Here is a 26,325-nt window from a genome sequence, read left to right on the forward strand (position 1 = left end):
CTTCATCAGAGAATGAAGCTATTCCCAAATAGAAGCTGTTATATCAACCTGGCTCCCAGAGTGAAGAGAACTAAGCAGATGGCCCGCAGTTGAGAAGTAACATGAATAAGAACAGAATTTTGGTCACTGTGAATCACTGAGACTTCTGGAGTTGCTCCTTACCACAGCATAACTAAGCCTATGCTGACTGATACACCCACTGTCAACAGGAGTTTTTACGTCTGAAGAGAGCTTTCATGCACTGCAATAAATAAGTTGAGTTTCAACTTACATTTTATATATTTAAGTAGTGTATTTTAAAACTTAATTTCTAAGCCTTTAAACTCAGGTAATTTTATTTTCAAATTGATGAATTTTGTGTTAATACTTAATTGTCCAATTTCATTTGTTTTTGACTAATAAATTTATAAGCCTAATTAGATAATTAGGCTTAAAAATTTGATAAAGTACACCCCAATATTTATCAGCTTTTTTAAATTTTTACAAAGTTCAAATTACAATCTAATAAATTTGATCTTGTCAAATTTCTTCAAATTCAAAAAAAAAGTAGATTCACATTCCTATAGACTAAATCTTTCTAAATATTTAAAACACACTAAATTGGGGCACCTGGGAGGCTCAGTTAGTTAAGCACTCAACTTCGGCTCAGGTCATGATCTTGCAGTTTGAGTTCGAGCCCCTCATTGGGATTTCTGCTGTTAGCACAGAGCCTGTTTCGAATCCTCTGTCCACCACCCCCCCCACCCCCACCCCCCGCCTGCTTCTCCCCTACTTGTTCTCCCTCTCTCTCTCTTTCAAAAATAAACCTTAAAAAAACACACACACTAAATGTAAAAAGTTTAACCATATAACTTTAATATATTAAAACTTAAACATTTAAACACTGACTTCAAACTTAATTACCTATATCTTCTTAAGAATTATTGATATAATTCTAAAATCAGTCTCTTTACTCACCTTCTCACCCTAAAAAGCAGAAAAACACACTACATATTATAATGATTACAAAACTTATTTCTAGGTGAAATTCATTACTAGACATAACTTAGCTTGTCATCAGAGTCTTTGAAAGTATTCTTATTTACTGACAATAACGGAATATTCCAGACCCTTAGATTTCCTGCCCTCAAATGTGCAATGTTCTCCTCACCAGGGAGCCCTGAGCCCTACCTTGGTCTTTTGCCTGGAATGTACAGAAGATGGATTTGCAAAGTAGCCCCTGAGGGCCACAAAGGAAAAGTCAGAAATTCACAGTAACCTTTTGCCTGACATCCCTGAGATGCTAAACCAAAATCTCTGGTGTTTAAGACCCTGAGGTCCAGTAGGTCACACAAATGCAATTTCTCACCAATATAATTGTTATACAAATAGAGAAACCAAGAGAAAGCTATACACGTAAAATGGAAAAACTGATCTAAAGGGGTGATGGGGGTGGGAGGCAGAGAGAGTAAAGAGGGGAAAAGGGGTGGGGAGAGGGGAGATTTGGCCACCTCTGTAAAAACAAATGCATTTCGTAAGAATCTTAAGAAAATTTGCCCTTTTTCCTCATGTGTAAATGAGGGTTAGAACACTAAGGCCCATAGGATCTTTGTGAGAATTATGCCAGGCACAACATCAAGAACTCCGTAAACCTGAATTTACCATTATGGTTTTAAAATGGAATTCCAGGGGCGCCTGGGTGGCGCAGTCGGTTAAAGCGTCCGACTTCAGCCAGGTCACGATCTCGCGGTCCGGGAGTTCGAGCCCCGCGTCAGAGCCTGATGGCTCAGAGCCTGGAGCCTGTTTCCGATTCTGTGTCTCCCTCTCTCTGTGCCCCTCCTCCGTTCATGCTCTGTCTCTCTCTGTCCCAAAAATAAATAAACGTTTGAAAAAAAAAATTAAAAATAAATAAATAAATAAATAAATAAAATGGAATTCCAGAGGGGCGCCTGGGTGGCTCAGTCGGTTGAGCGTCCGACTTCAGCTCAGGCCATGATCTCATGGTTCGTGAGTTCGACCACGTCAGGCTCTGTGCTGACAGCTCGGATCCTGGAGCCTGCTTCAGATTCTGAGTCTTCCTCTCTCTCTGCCCCTAACCCGCTCGCATCCTGTCTCTGTCTCTCTCAAAAATAAATAAACATTTTTAAAAAATGAAAAAAATAAATAAAATGGAATTCCAGAATGGATTAGAGCTGGGGGGACTGGATGCCATAGGACATGCAGAAGCCCGTCCTCACTCCCTCCGCCTCCCCTTTCTCTTTCACAACTATTTCTCTGCATGTCTGCTTCAATCCTGTAGCTTTCCTGTAATTTGGCTTCTTCCCTAAGTCACTAACAACATCGTTGTTTCCCACCTCTTTGGTTCAAGACGGCAGCCACTCTAAAGCTCTAATTTCAGTCCTAAGCCCAAATTTCCAGAGGGGTGCTGCCATGAAGACAAGAGATGAACATGTGGGTACATTTTCTGGATGTGCATGCTTGTGCATGTGTTCTGATAAAGACCCTCTCTTCTCGACCAAGCTGTAGTCAGGCTCCTCTGGGCCCTCTTCTTGACTAGGCCTGGGCCTTCTGTGTCCATCCTCTCATTGCTGGGCCTGCACAGCCCCATCTTAGCAAGAATCCCCCACCCTTGATATCCGCTCATGTTCTTCATTCCTCACCTTCGATGTATAAATCCTTGGCCTGGCTTTAGTAAGAGTGTTGGTTATGTCAGTTGAACAAGAATCCCCCTACACTTGATGTCTCCTCTCACAATCTCCATCCACTTATCCTCTCCCTCTGCTCTTGGCTACACATCCCCACTTATCCTTGTTGCGTTCAGAGTTGAGCATATTAAAAGATAAACTGAGACATATTTAAAAATTTAAGAGTTTGAGTAAAATTGGATTAAAACTGGGCAGCATCCAATCTAGCAGATAGAAAGGAGCTCTATGAGCAGCACGAAATGGAAGACAAAGACAGAAGGGAGTAGGAATGAGGTTATACCGGCAAAAAAATGGACTGGTTATTACAACCAGTAAACACAAACCCGTATTTGTGTTGTCAGCACAAAGCTGGATGTGGGGCTCGAACCCACAACTGTCAGATCATGACCAGTGCCAAAGTCTAATGCTCAACCTCAACCAACTGAACTACCCAGGTGTCCCTGTCGTCTTGTTTTTAACTGCCTGATCTCCGCCCTATTGCAAAACTCCAACTGCAATAGTCCCAAATAAAATCTTCCTTACAGTTGTAACAAGCATCAGAGTAATTTCCTTCTTTAACAGTACACACACACACACACAGGATGTGGACTGCCCTGCAATACAGTTTTCCAAATTATTTTTCATTTACTAACACACCCGAACACATTCAATGAAATACTTTCATTTTTTTTTAATTTTTTTAACATTTTATTTATTTTTGAGACAGGGAGAGACAGAGCATGAACAGGGGAGGGTCAGAGAGAGGGAGACACAGAATCTGAAACAGGCTCCAGGCTCTGAGCTATCAGCACAGAGCCCGATGCAGGGCTTGAACTCACGGACCGCGAGATCGTGACCTGAACCTAAGTCGGCCGCTTAACCGACTGAGCCACCCAGACGCCCCTCATGAAATACTTTCAACAGCATTGATTTATTAGTTACTTATCATTTCTAAGATGCCACAAGCAAAATGTGGCCTCAGGGTCAAGACAAAAGCCCTCTCTGCTAAGACCTCAGAAAGACTTAAGGGAGTGATTTCCAGATCCTCAAGGCTAGACAAAAGGGCGCCTGCAAGATTAAGTGTATGGTCACACAGCACTCTGACCTGTAGTCCGAAGTAGCGGACGTGTATCTGGAAAAGATTGGCAGAGATGGTTTCTATCTGACCTAGTGAATCCCTTAAGATTCACAGAGAACACAATGTTTTTAAGAGAACTGAACAAAAGCACCACCAGCTTAAGCTACAAGACAAGAACCATTCAACCTAAAGCCACCGACTCCCAAATCATTATGGGCAGGACTCAGGATAAGCAAACTAGTTGGCTAGAAATCAGGCCTTATGGAAAAGAGAGGATGATCCAGAAGATGGTTCCTTGGCTGTGATTCTGTGAGTTGGAGACTGGGAGCTAAGAAAAGTTATGTCTCTTCTGATCTTACGTACGATGTCAACAGGAACAAGAGAACTATAATAGACAATCCCTTTCAAACCGTGGAGATGAGTATTTGGATATGTGAAATCTCAATAAGGTAATTTAGTTAATACCATCAAGTGCCTCTGATAGACCACGTAAGATAAGGGCATTGGAGTCAGCCACACAGAGGTTACCAATGACCCGAAAAAGCAGTTTCAGGGAAAAGGTGTGTGTAAAGCCTTGTTGCAAAGGGTTCAATTCGAGTGAAAGGAAGAAACAATGGCAACAGAAGAAGCAGAGATTTTGGATATTCCTGAATTCCCACATAAAAAGAGGAATTAGCGCAACCAAAACCACACGGAAAACATTTGCAACACGAAGCAGTGAACCCCGAAGTGCAAATGGGCCAGAAGACCTGAACGGTATCAGCTTCTATGTGGGAAGAAGCAGATGTGGGGAGGAAATGAAGCAAATGACAAATTCACAGAGACAGTAGAATCGTGCTGTCCAGCGGCTGGTGGGAAATTGCTGTTTCATGGGTGTAGAGCTTCACTTTGCAGGATGAGAAGAGTTCTGGAGATTTGCTGGACAACAGTATAGATGTCCTCAACACTACTGACTGTATACTTTGGAATGGTTAAGATGGTCAATTTTATATTATGTGATATGCACAATTTTAAAACTCAGGAAACTAACCTCACATTTAAAAAAGGAGTAGAGGGGCGTCTGGGTGGCTCAGTCGGTTGAGAGTCCGACTTCGGCTCAGGTCATGATCTCAAGGTTCATGAGTTTGAGCCCCATGTCAGGCTCTGTACTGACAGCTCAGGGCCTGGAGCCTGCTTTGGGTTCTGTGTCTCCCTCTCTCTCCGCTCCTCCCCTGCTCACACTCTGTCTCTCAAAAATAAATAAAGATTAAAAAAAAAATTTTTTTTAAAAGACTAGAAGAACCAACTTTGGTTCAGGTCACAATCCCACACTTGGTGGGTTCAAGCCCCACATTGGGCTCTCTGCTGTCAGCGCAGAGCCTGCTTCAGATCCTCTGTCTCTTTCTCTCTCTGCCCCTCCCCCCACCCATACTCTCTCTCAAAAATAAACACTTAAAAAAAAAGGAAAAAATTTAAAAACTTACATAAGTGAAACACTATCCTAGATCAGAAGACTTACTCTAATTCTCATATTTAAGAAAGTATAGCACCAGCCCAAGAATGGGAAAAAGAAAGCAAGACCACAGAAGTTTTCAGGGGTGAAGGAAACAAAAAACTTGGGTTTTTGTGTTTATTTTCATTCTCAAGAATTGGAACAGACTCTACGAAGCTTGAGAGAAAGCTGATTAACACTTCAACACTTTGGAAAACACCACCTAGAAGACTTCAGTTACACACACACACACACACACACACACACACACACACACACACACACAAAACAACAACATAGTTCTCCATTTTAAGTTTTATTAAAGTACAGAGTTAACAAGTTTTGAGTTTTCTACCTAGGAAAAGACTGGTCAACTTCAGATGCTTCATAGAAAAATTAGCATTCAAAAAACAAATACAAACCCACAGTTGCCTTTGTGTCTAGAGGGTAGAAAATAACTTCTTAAAAAGTTACCAAAACTATAACCATATCCAAGACTATTATAAATTTCAAACAGTAAATTTACCACACATTATACATTTCAAATTCTAATATAGCAAAACATAACCAATAATTTGGCTACAGCTAATTATTTCACAAAAGTTTAAAAAATTAACAAAGTTATGATTATAAAACTTTCGTAGAATTTTTTTTGCAAAGTAAAAAAAGAACTTAAATCTTTAATATAGGAAAGCAAAATAATCCTCTTAAATTTCTCATAAATAACTCTCAAGACATATATTACACATCTGTTGCAAGCTTTCTTTACCTGAGAGAACTTCCCAGGATCCTTCACCCAGAGGATTACCTTAAAGAATGCTTCATCATTTTACTCACATAAATATGATCAAACCCCTACAGAAGTAGATTTGGACATAGGCATTTTTAATGTATCCTTACCCAATTAATTTTTTCTGAAGGAATTTTGCCTAAAAACAAACAAACAAAAAACCCTCTTTGGTAAAAGCCAAATATTTCCTCCTTTCAAAACGAACGCCTCTGCGAATGATCTACTGGTGAAGAAAATTTTAAAAAGAGAAAGATCTTTAGAATGACCAGCATTAGTCTGAAAGATCTGTGTGAACAGCTCTCTAGTCCTGTAAGGTAGGTCCAACAGGTCCAACATACCTCTGCCTGAAATGCAACACTAGATTAAAGTGTCTGAGGCTTTATAAGCATCCTAAAGATGGTGGGACACATGGTGGCCACCTTAAGAACAAAGCAGAGGGAACTCGTTCTATCAGAATATCCTGATAGAACTGGATATGAGCAGAATTCTATGAGCAGACTGGCTACTGCACTGTCCTTAAGAAGGACCCAGCGTTCTCTCTGAACATGTAGGGCCTTAGCCCAAATCACTTTCATTTCCCAGAGGAGTAGAATACAAATGTATGCCAAAACGAAATGCTATTTAGAAAGGTAGTCAGAGGAGGAAAAAGCCAAGGCAGCTTAAACACAGGCTCTCGAATTCCCTTTGCAGGGTAACATGAAGCACCAGCACCAATGGTGGTAAACTTCTGGCTAAAATTAAATAAGTACATAATCTTAAATAGAGAGAGGGGGACAATATGGGGGTGGAAGTGGGATTAGCACTGCATGAAGGTCATCCAGAACAAAGGCTCCTCTGAGGAACTGGAAATAAACAATGAGGTGTGGGGGTGCAATGGGAGGCGGTTCCCCAAATCTCCAGTAACCCCACCCTCCAACAGCTCACATGCACACAGTCCATCTATTCACAAAAGAGCCCCAAGTATCTCTGATGAACAATTCTTTCAAGCCATTTCCAAGAAACCAAGAGGACAAAAGCAAAACCAACTAACCAGTATTAAAAAACTCAACCCAGTCTGGATGAAGTCGGGTTGCCAAAAGCCTGGGACAGAAACATCTCTGGCCTTCAGTGAGGTGACACATCTAGGTACACAGCAACATTCCCAGAGGAATCCCTTCCCCCATTTAGTGTTTTTACTCATGAAAACGAGAAGGGAAAAAATCTCCACATGGAAGGAATAGCACAGGGGAAACATACACATAGTTTTTAAAAAAAAACTTCTTCCACTTTCATCACTAAAGGAGTCTGACCAGCAGCTACAGGGAATGTACTTTTTTAAATCACGTACAAAAAGTTGTAGGAAGCAAAATTATATTAATAAAAGATCAGTGAATTTCTCAAATGAACACCATGACAGCAACTCAAAGCAATTGGCACAATTTTTCCAGTTTCTTAAATCACGGTTGCATAAAAATGTAGGTTCTTTAAACCCACAAACATTGACTCATCACCTGAGTATTGTTTATTACAATTAATAATCATTAAAGTCAACTTATTTGTATGCCCTCAATCCTTAGAGTATATCCACATCGCGCGCACCATTCAGATAAACTTGCTTAAATACCCAGCTGAGCATAAAAATCAGTGGCTGCAACCGTTCCTCTTGCGTCAGACTAAACTTCAAGAACTTTGGGCCACAAACCAAGTTTTAAGCAGCTGGCAACCATGGGATTGGCTGGGCCAGCTAAAGAAGGAAGCTCTGAGTGGATGTCCTTTTCCTTTGTGTTTCCCTGAGCTGCTTTCTGCAGGGGAAGTCGGCCAACGAAGGACAGCCAAGTAACAGCAGCCTTGTCAGAGGGACTGTGAGCTGCCAAGGACCAGTTCTAAAGTCACACAGCTGGCTGCTCAAGCCAGCTAGACCCTACCAGGAAGAAACCCACATTGAAACTGGCATCCCAGCTCTTGAGTTCCCAAAGCCAACCTCAGCTTACCCAGAGCCCCGTGGCACTACCGCACTGTGGCAGCTTCTCCCGGGGGGCTGTCACACATACCCACAGCCCGCTCCCTCGATCTGTCCCCGACCCACAGAGGTCCCAGTCCCACTGGCTTAATAGGGGCTGCACACAGCGGCTATCCATTTTGTGACTCCAGAGGACCTGTCAACTGCCAAGCTCCAAGAGCCTCTGGCCTAAAAAAATCAAATGGATGAAGTTGACAAAACAAGGCCCTCACACACACACGAGTGCCTTTATAAATGGAACCTTAAACATTATAAACAAGGCAAGAGTCTACAGGAATTCATCCACTGAATTTGTTTCCCCTCTGATTTTCCTGGGAGGAGGGCAAAGGAGTAGAAATGAAGAATTTGGCTAATTCCCCACACCAGCACTTTGGCACACTGGGACCCAATTCTGCCCAACTCGTACAGTAGGGCACACAAAATACAGGCCAAGTCTCTCCATTTTCAGACCCTCCATGGCCAGGGAGCTCGAGAGGACTCTTTCCACCCTGTGTGAGACACTAACAGAAGCACCCCCACCGTGTCTCCACTGGGGTCTCTAACGGCCTTTCCACTGAGAAAACTCTTCCGTGACTGAGGAGAGCAACACTGAACATGGAAATCTTCTTGGGCAGCTGCGTAAAGTCACATCTCCTAGGAGTGTTCCAAGCATGTATTTTTGGAACTCTCCATGGACGTTGTTTATGGCTTAATTAAATACCCCTCCCCACGCCCCACCCTTCACCATTTCTTCTAGGTATATTTGGCCATTTCTACAACTTGTATAATAGGCTTTTATCTGGTCAGCCCAGTTGGAGGGGCTGCCTGGGATCCTTACCTCAGCAAATCTACTCTAAAAAACCACAGTGGATATTAATGCCATGGTCACATCACAGATCCTGGAAACAAAAGCCCTTTTGCTGTTAGAATTTCAAAGGCCTCAAGGTGGAAGAGAAACTGGTTGACTGTCATAAATGAAAGAGGGGTACAGCAGGCTTCAGTCAAGAAGCAACTTTTCAGGTAAGGTCCTAGAATATTATTACTATTAATAAGTACAAACATGTGAGAACTATAAGAACTATAGCCCTCCATTGTTCAAGCGAAGAAAACAACCCGAATACTGTTCTATAATCATGTGAAAAACACCACAAATGGGAGTCATAATTATTGTAGTAACTCAGATCAGGTAGTAAGAATACAGTGGAGACCACACGGTAGTGATGGCAAAATTGTGCTTTTTCACATTATTAAGCAAAGATACTCAGCCCAGAAAGAAGAGGGGACCTCTGGGAAGGGCAAGGGCAGAGACTGAAGCTGTGATTCCCAGCATCACAGTTTCAAAGGGAAACACTGGGGGGCCAGGAGGAAACAGCACAAGGGTGGAGTTGCAAGCAGGTGCTTCCTCTTGGACCCTATAAATACCAAGTAGCTGTGAGCAAGGGGCCTGCAGGCTGAGTTCTGTCTGCAGAGCCCGCTGGGGACGAGACTCCGAGCTGAGGTGTGTGAGAGGGGTCTGCATTCTATCAGGGGCTGAGGGCTCAAGATTTTGGCATGTTTTTCTATTCCAAGGATAAGAATGACAGGCCACACAAAGGAAGTTGTATCCCTGTGATAAGATGTCGTGCCCCAAACCCTATTTTCGTAAAAACATACAGAAGCAAAATACTAGTCTATTCCAGTTTTTAGGGTTATGACACACACAAAATACATGATCACTCGGGATCAGCCTGGCTGAAAATCTCAGTTCTTTTGGGATAAACTGGTAATTTCTTTTTGATTTTCAGAATTAAAAAGCTAATCAGGTGATTTTTTTTTCTGAAGGCCTTTTCAGACCCACTTCAACCAGCCTGAAGATGCTAGCTTTTCACAAAGCACCAGTCACTACTCAGACCCTTGTTCAAAGGATGTCACTTCCAGCCTGCGGGCCTGGTCAGATGCCCCTCACACGGAGAACTGCCGAGAGGGGCAACAGAGGGGAGCAACCAGGGTCCCCAGGTATAACAGGACACACATCCAGCAGGAGGCCATCTTGACCCAGAAGATGGACCAGCTTCCGCTGAAGAACGTTTCGATGTTGGCACTTTCATAGCTGTGGGAACAAGAGACCCAGCTGTGGTCAGAGCAGGAACAGAACGAGGTGGGGGGGGGGGGGAGGTATCTTCCAGCAGGTGTCTCCCCGATTCCATCCCTTCCAGCCTTTCTGTTTTTTTGTTTTGTTTTCCTAACAGCTCAATTCAGATACAACTTACACCATTTCTCCACCTACTTTCTATCTCTATGAATCTGCCTACTCGGGACATTTCACAGAGATGGAATCATGTGGCCTCTTGGTTTTCACCAAGCACACTGTTTTCAAGGTTTAACCATGTATTCCTTTTTATGGCTGAGTAATATTCCATTGCACGCATATGGCACATTTGGTTCATCCATTCATAGGCATTTGGGTGGTTTCTCCTTTTCCCTAGTATAAATGAGGCTGCTATAAACACGTAGATCAAAGTTTTTGTGTGGACGTACTTTTTTTTCCCTATTGGGTAGATACTTAGGATTAGAACTATCAGATTGTGTCATAACTCTATGTTTAACATCTCGAAGAACTGCCAAATTGTTTTCCAAAGTGGCAGCACCATTTTACAATCCTACCAGGAGTATAAGAGCTTCCAATTTTTCCCACATTCTCAACATCTGTTCCTTTCTGCCTTATTGATTAAAGCTCTCTTCTTTAAGCTTTCCACACCAAACCTTTCTAGGGATTATCAAAGCATTAGAAGCATTAGGGACATATTAGAAGCTCCCTCCTCTCATCTCCCTCAAGATGTTCTGGAAAAATCTCCCCAGTGAAGCATTCTGCTATCTCCACCATCCCCAAACTTCACCTGTTACTCCTCATTTCTCTTCCTCAGTTTTCTCCCTAATAGTTATTAGCACTACCTGGCACACACAGACATGGTCTGTGTCCTCCATTCAATTATAAGCCCTGCCATTTGTAACAGCATGGCACATGGGAGCCACTCACACAGTTGCTGAAAGAATGGATAAAAGAAAGCACAATGAGCCTAAATGTCTGTCCCATGTTTATTCTGAGTTATAACAAATTATTATCCAACAAAAACTTTGGATCAGTGAAAAGTGATTAAAAAAGAATTAAAAAGAACTTCCATGTAGTGATAGGGAAAGTCAGACCCATCACGTACTGTTAGCTTTAAAAACAAAATGAAACAAAAAAATCTCAAGGGGAAACATGTATAATCATACTTATATTTAAAAAAATGACACAGGCTTGAGGCACCTGGGTGGCTCAGCCAGTTAAGCATTTGACTCTCGATCTCGGCTTAGGTCACGATGTCACATTTATGAGATCGAGCCCCACGTCAGGCTCTGCGTGGACAGTGTGGAGCCTGCTGGAGATTCTCTCTTTCCCTCTCTCTCTGCCCCTTCCCCAGCTCGTGGGCTCTCTCCCTCTCAACACTTAAAAATTATCAAACATTTAAAGATATAATAAATAAATAAATAAATAAATAAATAAATAAATAAATAAATAAATAAAAATTTCAAGGTGACACAGGCTTGTAAATGCATGGAAAAGGAGTGAAAGAGTACGCACCATGTTAGCAGTAGTCGTGGGGCATGGCGGGGGGTCAGGGAGAGGACACTGTCACTTCCCATGCTTCTATGTCAGTCTTTTTAAAAAAGATGTTTAAAACTTTCATAATAAAAGTGTAAAATTTAAAAAGACAAAATACAAAGTAGAAAAAACAGGTATTTTCTCTTCCTTAAAAGCAGATGACTGAGGCACCTGGGTGGCTCAGTTGGTTAGGCGGCCGACTTTGGCTCAGGTTATGATCTCATGGTTCATGACTTTGAGTCCCGCATCGGGTTCTGTGCTGACAGCTTGGAGCATGGAGCCTGCTTCGGACTCCCCCTGTGACTCCCCCTCTCTCTCTGTCCCTTCCCTAGCTCATGTTCTGTCTCTGTCTCTCAAAAAATAAATAAATGTTAAAAAAAAAAAAAAAATCAGATGATTGCTGAGGTGCCTGTCTGGCTTAGTCAGAAGAGCTGCGACTCTTGATCTTGGGGTTTTAAGTGCAAGCCTCACGTTGGGCGTAGAGATGACTTAAATAAATTAAAACTTAAAAAAAAAAAAAGCAGATGACTGCTTAAGAATTCCAAGTTCTGGGGCACCTAGGTGGCTCAGTCAGTTAAGCATCGACTTCAGCTCAGGTCATGATCCCATGGTTCATGGGTTCAAGCCCTGCATCAGGCTCTGTGCTGACGGCTCGGAGCCTGGAGCCTGCTTCAGATTCTGTGTCTCCCTCTCCATCTGCCCTTCCCCTGCTCATGCTCTGTCTCTCTCTTTCTCTCAAAAATAAATAAACACTTAAAAATTTTTAAAAACACAGAAATAGAATTCCAAGTTCTTCCTCCATTACTATTACTGTGTTCCTCAAGACTGCCCATATGCGGTTAACATTTCCTTCTCTTTCTTTTTTTTTTAAGGTTTTATTCTTAAGTAATCCCCACACCCAACATGGGGCTTGCATTTACAACCCTGAGATCAAGAGTTACACGCTCCACTGACTGAGCCAGCCAAGTGCCCCAACCTTTTATTTTCTTAAAGCTGCAAGGAGCATCGTCAATTCCAAGGGTTAATTAAGAGCATAACCACAGACTGTTGAGACCCCAGCACTGTTTCTGTGTAGGTGAGCACAGCAGGACTTGGAGAAGAGTTAAGCCAACTGTAGGAGATCAGGTCTGTGACTCAGTGGGCCTCAGCACTTAAAGAATAAGACTTCACTTGGTTTTCTAAAGATCATCCCTTCTAAACGGTCTAAGACAAGGGGTCACACTCACTTGAACCAGCTGGTGACCGTCATCATCACATAGAGGGAAGCCAAAAAGAACACGAAGTGGAAATAGGAATAGCTATAGACGGTGCCTCTCTTCTCATCATAAATGACCCGTGGTCCCTCCTTCACGTTCTGCTGCTCTTCAGTGTCTGTGAACGACAGAGCGAGTGCAAGCTCATAGAGTGAACACATGCACGCCTGCCACTTCAGCAAAGCCACACTCACTAACTTCAATCCCAGGTGCTCTTGAGTAGGGAAGATGTCGAAAGCCATCTTTACCCACATCTACACCCTAAGCACAACCCCCACCCCAACTCTAGAACCGTCCTCCACAGGATGAGTTACCTAACATCACATTCACTTGAACAGAGCAGAAGAGAGCCCTTCCAAACGTGAACTTATGATAAGCTCAGATGACAGTGAGGGAGCACACCAGGGGTTCTCAAGCCCCTGGGATGCTCCGATCCAAATGTTCATTCCTTTGAAAAATGTACTTCCTCCTTCTCTAAGTCTCTCTGTATAATTTAACTTACATGTGAACCAACACATAAACTGATTCCTGCCTGCTAGAATACGAACACAAATAAAACCCAGTAACCAGGAAGAATATGGAAAGTATATCAACAGTAAACCAGCTTTGGAGGAAGAATCTCCTCTTACCATTCAAGTAATTTTGCTTGAATCCCAAATATCTACACCTACAGCCTAGTGCCACAGGTCCGCAGCACCACAAGGCTGAAAGGAAGGGGAAGTTCTCTACTCACCCTCTCCATCGGGGCCGAAGCAAAAACAACAGCGAGCCACCTGGAAGAATAAACCCAACAGAGTCAGGTGGCTTGCATCCCACTTTTCTACCTCCACATCAGTAAAGTACTAATGGCCGTCTGTGTGACATGCCAAGCCTTCCCGTGGGAACTGTATCCCAGGCTCTGAACTGCGCACATCGTTTCCCTTCCAAAGGATTTCATTAAGCATCTGTTCCTCCCAAGTGCTCTTGTGCTGGTGATAGGAAACACAACACACATGGGTTGAGCCACGCACACCCCCTCAAAGGTGTTCACTTCGTGATTGCTCAGCTACTTAGAATGCTGTGAGCATCCTCTGGATGGCAGCTCCCAGGCTTTGGCTCAGCCACAGAGCATTATTCTGCCCTACAGCAAGCTTTTTTGCTACATTAAATGACTGCACATGGCAGGGGTGTAAAGGCGCAGCCATTGACCCTTGGGTACAGCTCTGATGGGTCCTATCTGCTCTGGAGCACCAAAACAGTCAACAGTGGCTTTGTCCGGCCTCCGGTGCCCTTCGACTTCACCCTCTGCCCAATTCTGCTTCCTTCCTCTTCCTTCCTTCCACATGTGTTGATCACTAACAGACACACTGCACATCAACTCTGCCTTGGCAGCTGCTTCTGGAAAACTCAACCTGAATCACAAGGTGAATGAGACAGATTCTCACTCTCATGGAGCTCACTCCTGGTGATGATTTGCTCTCCTTGCTAGGATTATTATCCCTTTTGCAGGTAAGGAAACTGAGGTCAGGCAGGGTGAATAACTGGCCTGAAGTTACAAAACTAGTTTAGTCACAGAGCTGGGATATAAATGCAGGATGGGAAATCCAAGGCCCGCAATTCACAAAAGGCAACAGGTAGCATGTGAAATGTAGGAGACGGTGGAGCTGGCAGAATCAGAAATGGTTAAGGCTATGAGGTCTGGAAGCAGGAGGCCCACCTCCATTTCCTATGAAATCAGGCTGCTCAACTGTCTGCCTCTATGGAGACAGGGGAGCCAGGGACCGGGATGGATGGGATGCTTTCCTTTGAAGACTCCTTGGCACCTTTTAAACGTGGTACCATGTTCATGACCTACTCAAAACAAGAAACTAGTAAAAAAAATTGGATTATGAAAAATTACTACATGATTGCAGAAGGACTCTGGTAAACGGGGTAAAAAACATCACATGTACCAAGACAAGGTGGGAAATGCTGGGTCTTTGGCACTTCCTGGCTGACCATGTTTTTACTAGAAAGAACAGAGAGCCAGGGATAAGGACATAGGTGCTTGAGCCTTTGTCTCTTTTATATACTTCAAGGCCAAGCCACTGTTTCCCTACTACATCAGGGAAACTTCTAATAAAGGGATTGGCCTTGACAGAATCTTGGATCAAGTTACACAGTCTAATCATTCAGTGGGCTCAAGACATGGTGCCCTGGGGTCCTAGTTCTTCTGAAGCTTCATTTAGCATAAGAAACTACCAACTCTCTCTTTCAAAGGTGTATCCTGTGAAACGGGATAGAAGGAGAGCAAACCAACTTCCGTTTTGCACGTTCTTCGGTTCAGAAGGAAGGAAACACTGGGACACTTTCCTTAGAATGAGAAGGAAAACATCCTCTTAAAGCTAACTTAGAGACTTGCTGTTCTTTGAGCTTACGCTCTACACAATCGGGACATTGAAGCCACAGCGGCACAACCGCAGCAGGTGGTCACCCAGCCAGTGGTGAGAACAAACGCCTGCCTTCTAGAGACCATTCTTTTCTGTGTAATAAGCAGTAACCTATTCAGACTCAGCACAGATTCCTCCTTTTTCAAGTGACAGAGAGAGCTGCTGAATGCTGCTGGCAGACTGACAACCCTTCATAATGTTCACTATCTCCAGGTCAGGTGCAGGAAAGACCCTCCCCAGAGACCCAGCTGCACAGAAGAGTGCCCGTATCTGGAGAGACACCAGGGCTCTTCCATCCGGGGAAAGCTATCAAGATACTGTCTGGGGCCCGTGTCAGGCAGGGCTGGCAGCAGGGCCAGGAGCCAGGAGCCAAGCTCTCGGGCAGCGGCATTCAGGAACACAGACTTTGGAGCCAGAGCGCACGGTTTACATGCCAGCCAATCAAAAGTTTAAATAACTTCTGCTTTTTCCCCTCTGTAAAACAGAGATCAAACCCTTACTGGGTTTTTATGAGGATTAAATGAAATCACAAATGTAGTGCTTAGAATAGTGCCTGGCATATAGCAAGTGCTGTAAGTCTCAGCCATCATTGGAACCTCCTGTTCCATTCCTGGGCTCAGGGTTGAGTCTTTTCCTGGCTGCCTCCATGCGATTAGAACTTTCCTGACCTTAGTGGATGTTCCAGAGGGCCCCAGCAAAAGACTTTTGCACAAATAAGGAAATAACAGGCATTCTGCTGACTGATAAGCATCTGTTCACCACCCTGATTCTCTGGACACCTACTGTTCACAATTCTTTACGCAGTGAAGGAATGGACACAGTTAAATAAGCTCATGCACCGACACTGCTCAGCAGTGTGGCATGGAGCAGATGCTGGTTCCTCCCCTTCTCCGTCTTTTTCTCCTTCGTCAAACAGCTATTACATATAACCTCATGGTCATGCTATATACGGAGGACAAAGACAGGTATGTAACAGAGGAATGCACTAGAAGTTAAAACAAAACAAAACAAAACAAAACTCACACACATTCCATTATGACAGAGGAAAAGAGCAGAGAGCAGACGGACCAAGCTACCCAGGCCTCTGGTGGAGATGGGCAGCAAGGCCCAGCAGAGGCTAATTTCGTTGGAGGAAAATCAAAGGTACATTTGAATCCCCATAGTATCTACAAGGCATTGTTTTTTCTGTACAAAAATATGGTATTCTTCTTTGAGGAGAAAAATGGGATCGTGGAATGCCAATCAATAAAGATGCAAAAACACATAAAGAGCCTTCTTGGAAAATAGGTCTTCTGAGATGAAGCAGAACAAGGGGAGGAAATGAACTTACTTCCAGTTCAGGGGCTGCATATCGGCCTTGAAGAGCGTCAGAACTTGACCTTGTCGTGGACGTCAAGCTAAGAAACAAACACATGTTATATCACATCAAAGGAAGGGCAGAGCCGCCTCCCTGCACCCTCTTGTTGGGTCTGCTTAAGTCTATTTCATCTTTCAGTACCCCACTTTATTCCAAAATGGATGCATCGTTTTTATAGTTCATGTCTTTTTACACGGATTGCATTAGATCATTTTAAGCAAAGAGATGTCTGCAGATGAAGAAATAAATCTTTTGGTCCTATTATCTTGGTTTTCACTTCTCTCTCTCAAGCTGCCCAAAATAATTTTCTGATTTCCCTTTTATCTTTCCCCTCTCTTTGACTACTCTCACTTAGAAGGGATCGAAATCAACAAAAGAACCCAGAGACAGCAGTAAAAAAAGCAAGGGTGTGAAAAGCAAAGGTCACAGTTACTTACTGTGATAATCAACCTTTGGCAGAACAAGGTTTTCTGTTTGCAAATTCAATAGAGTAGCTGTGAGTGTGATTTAAAAAAAAAAAAAAAAAATTCTTCCTACCACTCTCCCTACACCCAGATAGGTAACATATTATAAAATCTGGCTTACAAGGGTAATAAAGGTATATCTTCTGGGGCGAAGAAAAGGAAATACTTTAAGCAAACAGAAATGTATAAATACTTAAGTTTCCAGCTAACTCTATAAATTCCTTTAGCAAATATCTACTGAAGGCCTGCCATGTGTCAGGTCCTGTTCTAAGCCCCGGGGAATTTAGTGAAAAAGACAACAATCCCTAGCCCCTTGCACGAAACCACACACGCACGGACATATCCTATGTGCCAGCCTGGAGGCGGGTAGGGAGTGTGGCCACTGGAGAAGCAGGAATTAGCAGGTTCATTTCAACCAAATAAACCCCAAGAGGCAACACTGCTTTTCTCTGTTCATTCTCATCCTCTTTCTCAAGGAGAGAAAAGATCAATGAGATGCAAATAAACAATAAAAAGACTTCCTCATAAAAAAGTCTTCTGGGATCCAAGCGCACTCCTTTTGTGAGCCACTCAAGCCCAATAGCATCACTTTGGTTTCTTCTCTGAACAGATGGATGCTAATGGAGGCCCACTCCATTCCCACTTCCTCACCTCGAGCCTAATCAGAGGAATTGTAGAGATACTTCCTGATGGTTGTGCACCCAAGAAACACACACACCTTGCTCCTGCATGTAAGAGCATGCTGTATTTTCTGCATGTAAATTATGATTTAATATATCATTTCTGTGGAGGAAAAGTTAGGTTTTGATTCTGGCACCTCTGTTACTTTACTTCCATCGTCAGAGAGCAATAAACTAAGCTTTTGTTCTTCTAAAAATACCTGCATTCAGTTCATCATTAATGACACAGAACTTCTCTAAGTAGATGCTACTATAAAATATTATTATAATTCAGTCATGGCCTTTACCCACAAAATACTCTTCTTGGAATTACCTTAGAAACATTGTTTTTACAAACTCCTTAAAAGCCTAGGAAATTCTTATTGTCTGCATTCTATTACTCAGAGCCATCTGTTTGGTGAGCACAAGACGAGTTGCTAAACAGCAGCCCCTGGATTATGCATAACCTCCTCCTTTCCGGGGCTAAGGTACGAGCAACTTTCACCCCGTGCTTCCTGTCGGGGGGTGGAAGGAGACTGACAACATTTGGTTGGGACAGTGTACCACCATACAGATAAGTCATAGCCTATTCACTGTCTCTAGTCTTCACTCACAAAAAGCCAGCACTGTCTGGCAGTTATTGTGACAACCAAAAAAAAACACCTCCCCTCCAGCCACCCACCCCCTCCCACCGCCATGCCCAGGGCCTCTTCCATATCGGCAGAATGATTCAAAATGCAGGTGGCCCTCCGCACCTGCTTCAGCTGCTTTTGGAACTGGCCAAACTCCCCCAGATCAAAGAAAATCTCTACAGAACATGTCCAGACTTTCCTGTTGGAGACCATAGATTCTGCTCCCTGACAAACTTACAGGGCCCTTGAGGGATCCCATGACTATTCCCACCCTTAAAGGGAGGAAGTTCAATTATGTTCCCGGTACACAGTATAAGTGGTGATTCACAGCTCCCAAAGGAGACCACCATCCCATGTGAACCGGGCGGGGGTGGGGATGGGGGGAGGGGGATGCCTTAACATGCCCCCGATGCAGAACCAGGAAAAAATTTTTTTAAGTTTCTTTATTTTTCACTAATCTCTACATCCAACCTTGGGCTGGAACTCTTAACCCTTAGATCAAGAGTCGCATACTCTTCTGACTGAGCCAGCCAGGTGCCCTGAGCCAGGAAGATTTCTGATAGGTGAGGAAGTGGCAGGATTCCCAAAGTAAAGGCTGTACACCGCTCCTCTTTTTTTTTTTTTTTAATAGATCCGCCTTTCTTAAATAAAAGTGGCAGACACAAAACACACCAAAAGAATAGACACCTTGATTTGCCAATTCTTCTCAGTTTAAGCCAATCTTCTCTTCAATTCTCTTACCAACCTTATTCTTACTTCTACATAGTCTACTCCATTGCCACGAAAGGTTCATTTTGAACTAGCAAGTTGTTTGACATTTAATAAAGGTCCGTAGTTTTTCTAATTTTCTATTCAAATTTCTTAACATTTAAATAACAATTTTTTTTCTCATAGGCATAGTTGACACTGAAATAGCCAGGACCATTTTACAGCACAAATACCTCCCGATAACAAAATGAGACAAATCATACACCTTATCCTTGTACCTCAGAGAAGCACCTGACTCCAAGCAATTCCAGGGGCAAAAGTGAGTATGAACATGCCTCTCTGAGTACTCTAGCAAAGGAGACTCAAGGAGAAGTTTCCTGAGATCGGGGGTAGAAAATCACAGAAATAGGCTCTATGTCCCTCAGTTTCCTTTTTATGTACAAGGGAATTGAAGCTGATTGCCCCCAGGATCCTGCCAGACTGCACAGTCTCAACTTGAAGCCAACAAAATAGTAATTTCAATCACCTAGCGATGCCTAGGTGGCTCAGCTGGTTAAGTGTCCAACTCTTGATTGCTGCTCAGGTCATGATCTCACAGTTTGTGAGTTCAAGCCCCACATTGGGCTCTGTGCCGACAGTGTGGAACCTGTTTGGGACTCTCTGTTTGCCTTCCTCTCTCTGCCCCTCCCCTGCTCACACTCCCTCTCTCTCCAAAATAAATAAATAAAACATTTTTTAAAAATCTAGAGACCAAGAAGGGGATTAAGGAATAGTTAGTGGAGGGTGGGGCCCATTACAGCAAAGATCCAGGCCTAAGGGGGGGTAGAAGGGTGGATCTATAGAAAGAGCCATTGGGGAAACTCCTACATGGGGTCCAAGCTGCGACACTTCTTCACAGCAATGATGCCTGGGTACAGTAGAAGGGGCATCTGGAGGAAAATTGACTTCAGTTGGAAAGCTAGGGAGTAGGTTTAGGTTGAGCCTTCTTTCAAGCTAAAACAGCAAAGATAAAACATACTCATAGTGAGTCATGAGAGCTCCCTAAAGAAGCATGTATGTCTGTGTGTTGGTGGAGGGACAGTGGAGCTGGCTGGCTCCAGATAGGGAAAGAGATAGTGCAGTGAGCCTTCCAGGACCTTACAAAAAAGTTAACCCCAATCCCAAGCAATCATGTGACTTTCAGTGAAACTGTGTGATTTCTTCTTGCCATTTGCAACTACATGGATGAAACTAGAGGGTATTATGCTAAGCAAAATTAGTGAGGCAGAGAAAGACAAATATCATGTAACTTCACTCATATGAGGACTTTAAGAGACAAAACAGATGAACACAAGGGAAGGAAAGCAAAAATATTATAAAAACAGGGAGGTGGACAAAACATAAGAGACTCTTAATTATGGAGAACAAACAGAGGGTTACTGGAGGGGTTGTGGGAGGGGGGATGGGCTAAATGGGTAAGGGGCATCAAGGAATCTACTCCTGAAATCATTGTTGCACTATATGCTAACTTGGATATAATTTTTTTTTTAAAAATTAAATAAAAGAAAAAACACTTATCACGATGAGCACTGAGTATATAGAATTGTTCAACCACTCTATTGTACACCTGAAACTAATATAACATTGTATGTTAACTATACTGGAACTAAAATTTAAAAAGACATTTCAAAGCATAATAAAAAAAAGAAAAGAAAATGTGTGACTTCTTCTCCTTGTAACATTCAAACTACACAGTCTTCAGTTTTCCTACAATGTCTATCAAGAATTCTAAATATTCCTTAAAAGGCGGGGGGGGCGGATTCTAGATATTCCTGCAATCATCTTTTTTCTTTTTCTTTTTCTTTTTTTTTTTTTTTGAGAGAGAGAGCACACGCGCAGCAAGAGACAAGAGAGAGGAAGAGAGAATCTACACCTTCAGCACAGAGCCCGTTGTGGGGCTCAATCCCATGAACCGTGAGATCATGACCTGAGCTGAAATCAAGAGTTGTATGCTTAATGGACTGAGCCACCCAGGCGCCCTTTCTGCAATCATGTTTAAATGACAGTTTCCACGCAAGCAATGGAGCCTCGTTTTGTAACATTTTCCAATCTCTCATTCCTCTGAGTCTGGGAAGAGACATAATCTCTAGAAAGAAAGTCAAGATCCGAAAACGTAAACTGGGCTGCCTCCCCTTCCCAGCAGCATTCCCTGACTTAAGGCTCTACTGGGCCTGATCTCACTTCCCTGGGAGCCCAAGACACTTGGCTAGAGAGTTCTCAAAGCTGACTCCTCCCGGAGCTGCACGGATCCTCACAGCGAACACTAATCGCCAGCCTCCGGAGGGGTGCTTCACTGAGTCCTGGGAGAAGTAGCTGCCCATCACAGGGAGTGTGTTCGTGCCCTGCATCCCACAAACACTCCTGGTCACTCTGCACTCCGCTCATGGAGATGCTGTTAACGCCCCCCACCTCCACCCCAAATCAGGTCTCGTTACTAGCATTCAGAGTATTTGTTACCAGCATTCAGACAGATTTTAAGCAGCAGTGGTCAGCTTTGAAAATTGTTATCTTTTGGGAATATCAACCAAAAGGGGTGAGGTTTTATTTATCACCTCTCACGCAAGGGTGGCAATGAAATCTGACACGGTGAAAAGTCCATGCTGCAAAACAACACCATGTGGCAGTTCTATCAGCACACTAAGTAGAATTGTTGCCATCTTTCCACTGACAGATTTATAGCAAATCTAGGCCCTGTTTCATCTAAGCAGCAGACACCTTTTTTCATGTGTGATGAGGCATTCAGCAACCCACACAAACACAGAGTTTTATTCTGTCAAATATCTGTCTAGGTTTTTTAAAATAATACAAAAACAAAAGAAATGCTACCTCCCTATAAAACAAAACCAACAACAAAAATAAGTTATCTCTAATACCACCGCTATTATAGGTTTGGTGATTTTTTTCTATAAGTAAACATAACCATATTTCATTTGTATTCAAAAAAAAATTTTAATGTTTATTTATTTTTGAAAGAGAGAAAGAGAGACAGACTGCAAGGGGGGACAAGGCGGGGGGCAGGCTGGGGTGGGAGAGGGAAACACAGAATCCGAAGCAAGCTCCAGGCTCTGAACTATCAGCACAGAGCCCAACATGGGGCTCAAACCCGTGGACCGCAAGATCAGTACTTGAGCCTAAGCCAGACGCTTAACCTACTGAGCCACCCAGACACCCCAACTATATTTTATTTTTGAAATGGAACCGTCTATCATTACATTTTAGTAATCTACTTCCTCCCACATAATTTGCCAATATTTTTTTACATACTAATACAGAAAAAACTGAGTGATAAATGATGAAATTAGTCACGCTACTGCCATTTCCCCCAAAGCTCAATAATGACAGACTCAGGAAGGAAAAGCTTACTCAGAAAAAGGAGAGCTGAGAATTGGCAGTCAGCATTTGGCTGGCTTTATGGTTTTCCTGAAAACATTCACGAACTTGAGCCTGAATCCCATCCACTACTTTGGACGTAGTAGGTACTCAGTGAACAACTATGGAATTAATAAGAATCAAAGGTTGAAATGGTGACCGTGGTTCTTTCTGCTGCAAGAAGGAGAATCTGTCACTATGTCAGGGGCAGGATAAGAACCAGTATCACACAACTGTCCCTGGAACAACCACCTGCAACACAAGCAAGCATTTCATGGCTTGATGCGTGACTGAACAAGTACTCAAGACCCAGTTCCTGCATCTTCAAAACGTCTGTCGGTCCCGTTCTAAAAGTGGGGAGTGTTAGAAGCTGTAAGAGAACGTGCCAACGTTCTCAGAAAGACATTTTATTTCTATTAGCCAAGGGAAGATCATAATGCCCCTATGCCAAGTTGAAATTTTTATACACTGAAACGTAATAAAGCGGAAAACCTAAGCATGAAAAAGTCACTGTCAAAAGGAAGCTTAGTGATCAGCGAAATACCTATCAGAATCAGTAACTAAGCATTTCTACCTGTTACTTTTCTCCCTTGGGCAAACCCTTAAACATTCTAAATAAAGGTGGAACACACCCCAGGACTAGCATGTGAACTATAGTCTGCTTTAACAGCACTGTGGGTTTTAGCATAAAAGAAAAGCGACATTTCCTGTCTTTCTCGGGCCAAACACAAAATGACTGTGTAAGTACTGCTCTGTATTCTTTCCATCAGCAGCAGAACAAATGATACTTCCCTTGGATTAGAAAGCTGCCAAAACATTCTGGCACATACTATCTCTTCCCTGCTTTGTATTCCCTTGCCCTCCAATAATGCTTTAGCAACTAATATCCAACCGTCTCCTGAATGGCTACAATGTACTATGTATCTAATTTATTTATGCATATAAATGCAAGTAAGGAAAGTTAAGTCCAAACACTGTGCTTCCATGCTGTAATACAAACTTTTAACTTCAAGCTATTTTTCCTCTTCCTCAGATGGGATTTGTTTTGCTATCTCATACTTGCTGCAACTTACTTAAATTTTTCTCTGCACTTTTAAGTCTGCAAGGATGGTCTCAAGTTATCTCCTAAGACTTACCATGAATATAAGATGCACACGAACAAGAGAGTGGTACCTAGTCCAGTAACCAAGTTTTCGTCTCTGTACAGGTCTTGGCCGAACTCTGGCACACAGATCGTAACATTCTTCCCATGCTCATCTAGAACTTACGAGGAAAAGACAAAATAATCGCAGTTAATCAGAAAAGCTTTTTGTAACTCACAGACGCATTCGTTTTGGGAAAATATGCGTATCTTTAGAAGAGTTAAGACTTATCATTGGAGACTTCTAGTCCACAGCCCAACTTGACTCAGACTAGACTAGATTGTTGCTATGTCAAAGCACTCCCTCCCACCTAAACACCCTCTTAGCACAAGACCCTCAGATTCCAGCTCCAGCGTCAAAGGGTTCTTCTGTTCCATGATGTAGTAAGAGTCTTGCTCTTCTCAGTACTATTCAAACAGTAGCAAAAAGTAACATTAGATCCATTTATCAGCTGACTCAGCAGGCTCTGAACAGAGGTAGGATGCAGACATTAGCGAGTTTCCACTGTTGTCTATCCTCTGTGGAAGAGTGGTGAGGCTAGTCAACAACCAGACATGACTAGCTGGTCAACAGCCACCTGACCAACAGCCTCTACCCAGATGTGAAGTCCCTTAATTGCCAGTAACAGGATGGTCATGACTCTAGTATTCTTTGCTTGCTTGTTACCCACTTTCCCAGGAAAGTTCTCCCATAGCGGTTCAATTCTTTAAATTCTTTACACTTTTGTTAAAAAAATTTATATATATGTCGTGTTTCTTTTTATTGATCAGGTATCTAAATTTATGGTGCTAAAAAAATCAGTTTATTTATAAACAGAATAGCTTATTTAAAGAAAAGGTCTTTCCTCAACAATACTGCGGTGTGCATTAATTCCATTTGTTACTATTATGCACAAAAACCTTGCTTACAAGGGGATGGTATAAACATATCATTTTGTTCACTGTATTTAATAGGCGTAACTGGCTAATAGTTACTAAATCATAATGTAAAGAAATGTGAGAGGTGCCTGGGTGCCTCAGTCGATTAAGCATCCGACTTTTGCTTAGGTCACCATCTCGCAGTTCATGAGTTCAAGCCCCACGTCAGGCTCTGTGCCGACAGCTCAGAGCCTGGAGCCTGCTTCAGATTCTGTGTCTCCCTCTCTCTCTCTCTCCCCTCCCCCATTCGTGTTCGTTCTCTCTCTCTCAAAAGTAAATAAAAACATTAAAAAAAAAGAAATGTGACAATATTCAGGTACATGCTTTCTGAATGTTTCAAATTACAATCTATGAGTGCTGCCGATACCCATGGGAGAGAAGAAAATTACCTGTGCAAAGATGGAGGAAAAAATAGTGTCTAATCTGGGAATATTCTGAGATTTTCAGGATTTCTTAAAAATTTTGAAAGCCTACATCATAATAAAAATTTCTATCATATTACCATCAGTGGTACTTTTTACTTAACACGGAATCTCCTATCTATCTATCTATCTATCTATCTATCTATCTATCTATCTTTAAGTAAATTCTACGCTCAACATGGGACTTGAACTGATGGCCCTGAGATAGAGAATTGCAGGCTGTACTGACTGAGCCAGCCAGGCACCCCCAGAACTTCAATTTTAAATATCCAAGTTAGATCTGATTGCCAATAAGAAACATAAACATAAATTAACAGTCTAAAAATCATCTTACACACATGTACATTCTAATTATTTGAAGTCAGACTAGAATTATTACTGGTACCCACATTTGAAACAGTAAAAATAACTGTGTATGCTGTGGTTTAAGGAATCTTTATTCTTAGGCCAACAAAAAATAAAACTTCCCAGGCACCCCAATAAAATGTTTTTAATTGACCACAATACTAACTTTTCTATTTAAGTAGTACCACCTGAAATTAAAAATAAGTTTTTTTCTGTTTTTAAGTGATACTTGCCATTTAAAAGAAAAATTCTGTAACCAAAAACCTCATTAAATTAAAACCAAAAACTAATAGTCATAAAAGAAAGTGTTGGGGCACCTGGGTGGCTCAGTTGACTGAGCATCCAATTCTTGATTTCGGCTCAGGTCACAATCTCACAGTTCCTGGGAAAAGCCCCCTGGGCTTTGCGCTGAAAACATTAAACCAGCTTGGGATTCTCTCTCTCCCTCTCTCTGCCCCTCCCCTGCTGAAGTGTAATACACACATACATATATAAGAAAGTCTTAAAGAAACTAGATTTAGGGGCGCCTGGGTGGCTCAGTCAGTTGGGAGGCCGACTTCAGCCCAGTTCATGATCTCATGGTTCATGGATTCCAGCCCCGTGTCTGTGCTGACAGCTCAGAGCCTGGAGCCTCCTTTGGATTCTGCGTCTCCTTCTCTCTCTACCCCTCCCCTCTCTCTCAAAAATAAATAAAAAAAAAATTAAAAAAAATTTTTTTAAGTAGAGTCAAGATAGAGCTATTAAAAAAACTGGGGGCGCCTGGGTGGCGCAGTCGGTTAAGCGTCCGACTTCAGCCAGGTCACGATCTCGCGGTCCGTGAGTTCGAGCCCCGCGTCGGGCTCTGGGCTGATGGCTCAGAGCCTGGAGCCTGTTTCCGGTTCTGTGTCTCCCTCTCTCTCTCTGCCCCTCCCCCGTTCATGCTCTGTCTCTCTCTGTCCCAAAAATAAATAAACGTTGAAAAAAAAAAAATTTTTAAAAAAACTGAACCCAGGATAGACTATAATT

At 42.7% G+C, this 26,325-nt stretch overlaps 1 protein-coding gene across 1 annotated transcript in view; it reads right to left on the reverse strand.

Moving 5' to 3' along the window:
• Positions 1-5,509: 5,509 nt before the first annotated feature.
• Positions 5,510-26,325, reverse strand: part of SERINC5 (serine incorporator 5) — a 102,078-nt gene continuing 81,262 nt past the window's right edge. Inside the window, exons 8-12 of the mRNA XM_047088493.1 lie at positions 23,631-23,757; positions 16,597-16,663; positions 13,592-13,631; positions 12,832-12,976; positions 5,510-10,069 (exon numbers count right to left, since the gene is read on the reverse strand). Coding sequence (XP_046944449.1) covers positions 9,922-10,069; positions 12,832-12,976; positions 13,592-13,631; positions 16,597-16,663; positions 23,631-23,757 — 527 coding nt within the window. The 3' untranslated portion in view covers positions 5,510-9,921. The remainder of the gene's footprint in view (positions 10,070-12,831; positions 12,977-13,591; positions 13,632-16,596; positions 16,664-23,630; positions 23,758-26,325) is intronic.

This window comes from Lynx rufus, unplaced genomic scaffold, assembly GCF_022079265.1.
Source record: "Lynx rufus isolate CCGP_SWC_20201006 ecotype Redwood Valley unplaced genomic scaffold, mLynRuf1.p SCAF_1, whole genome shotgun sequence".
Lineage (NCBI taxonomy): Eukaryota > Metazoa > Chordata > Mammalia > Carnivora > Felidae > Lynx > Lynx rufus.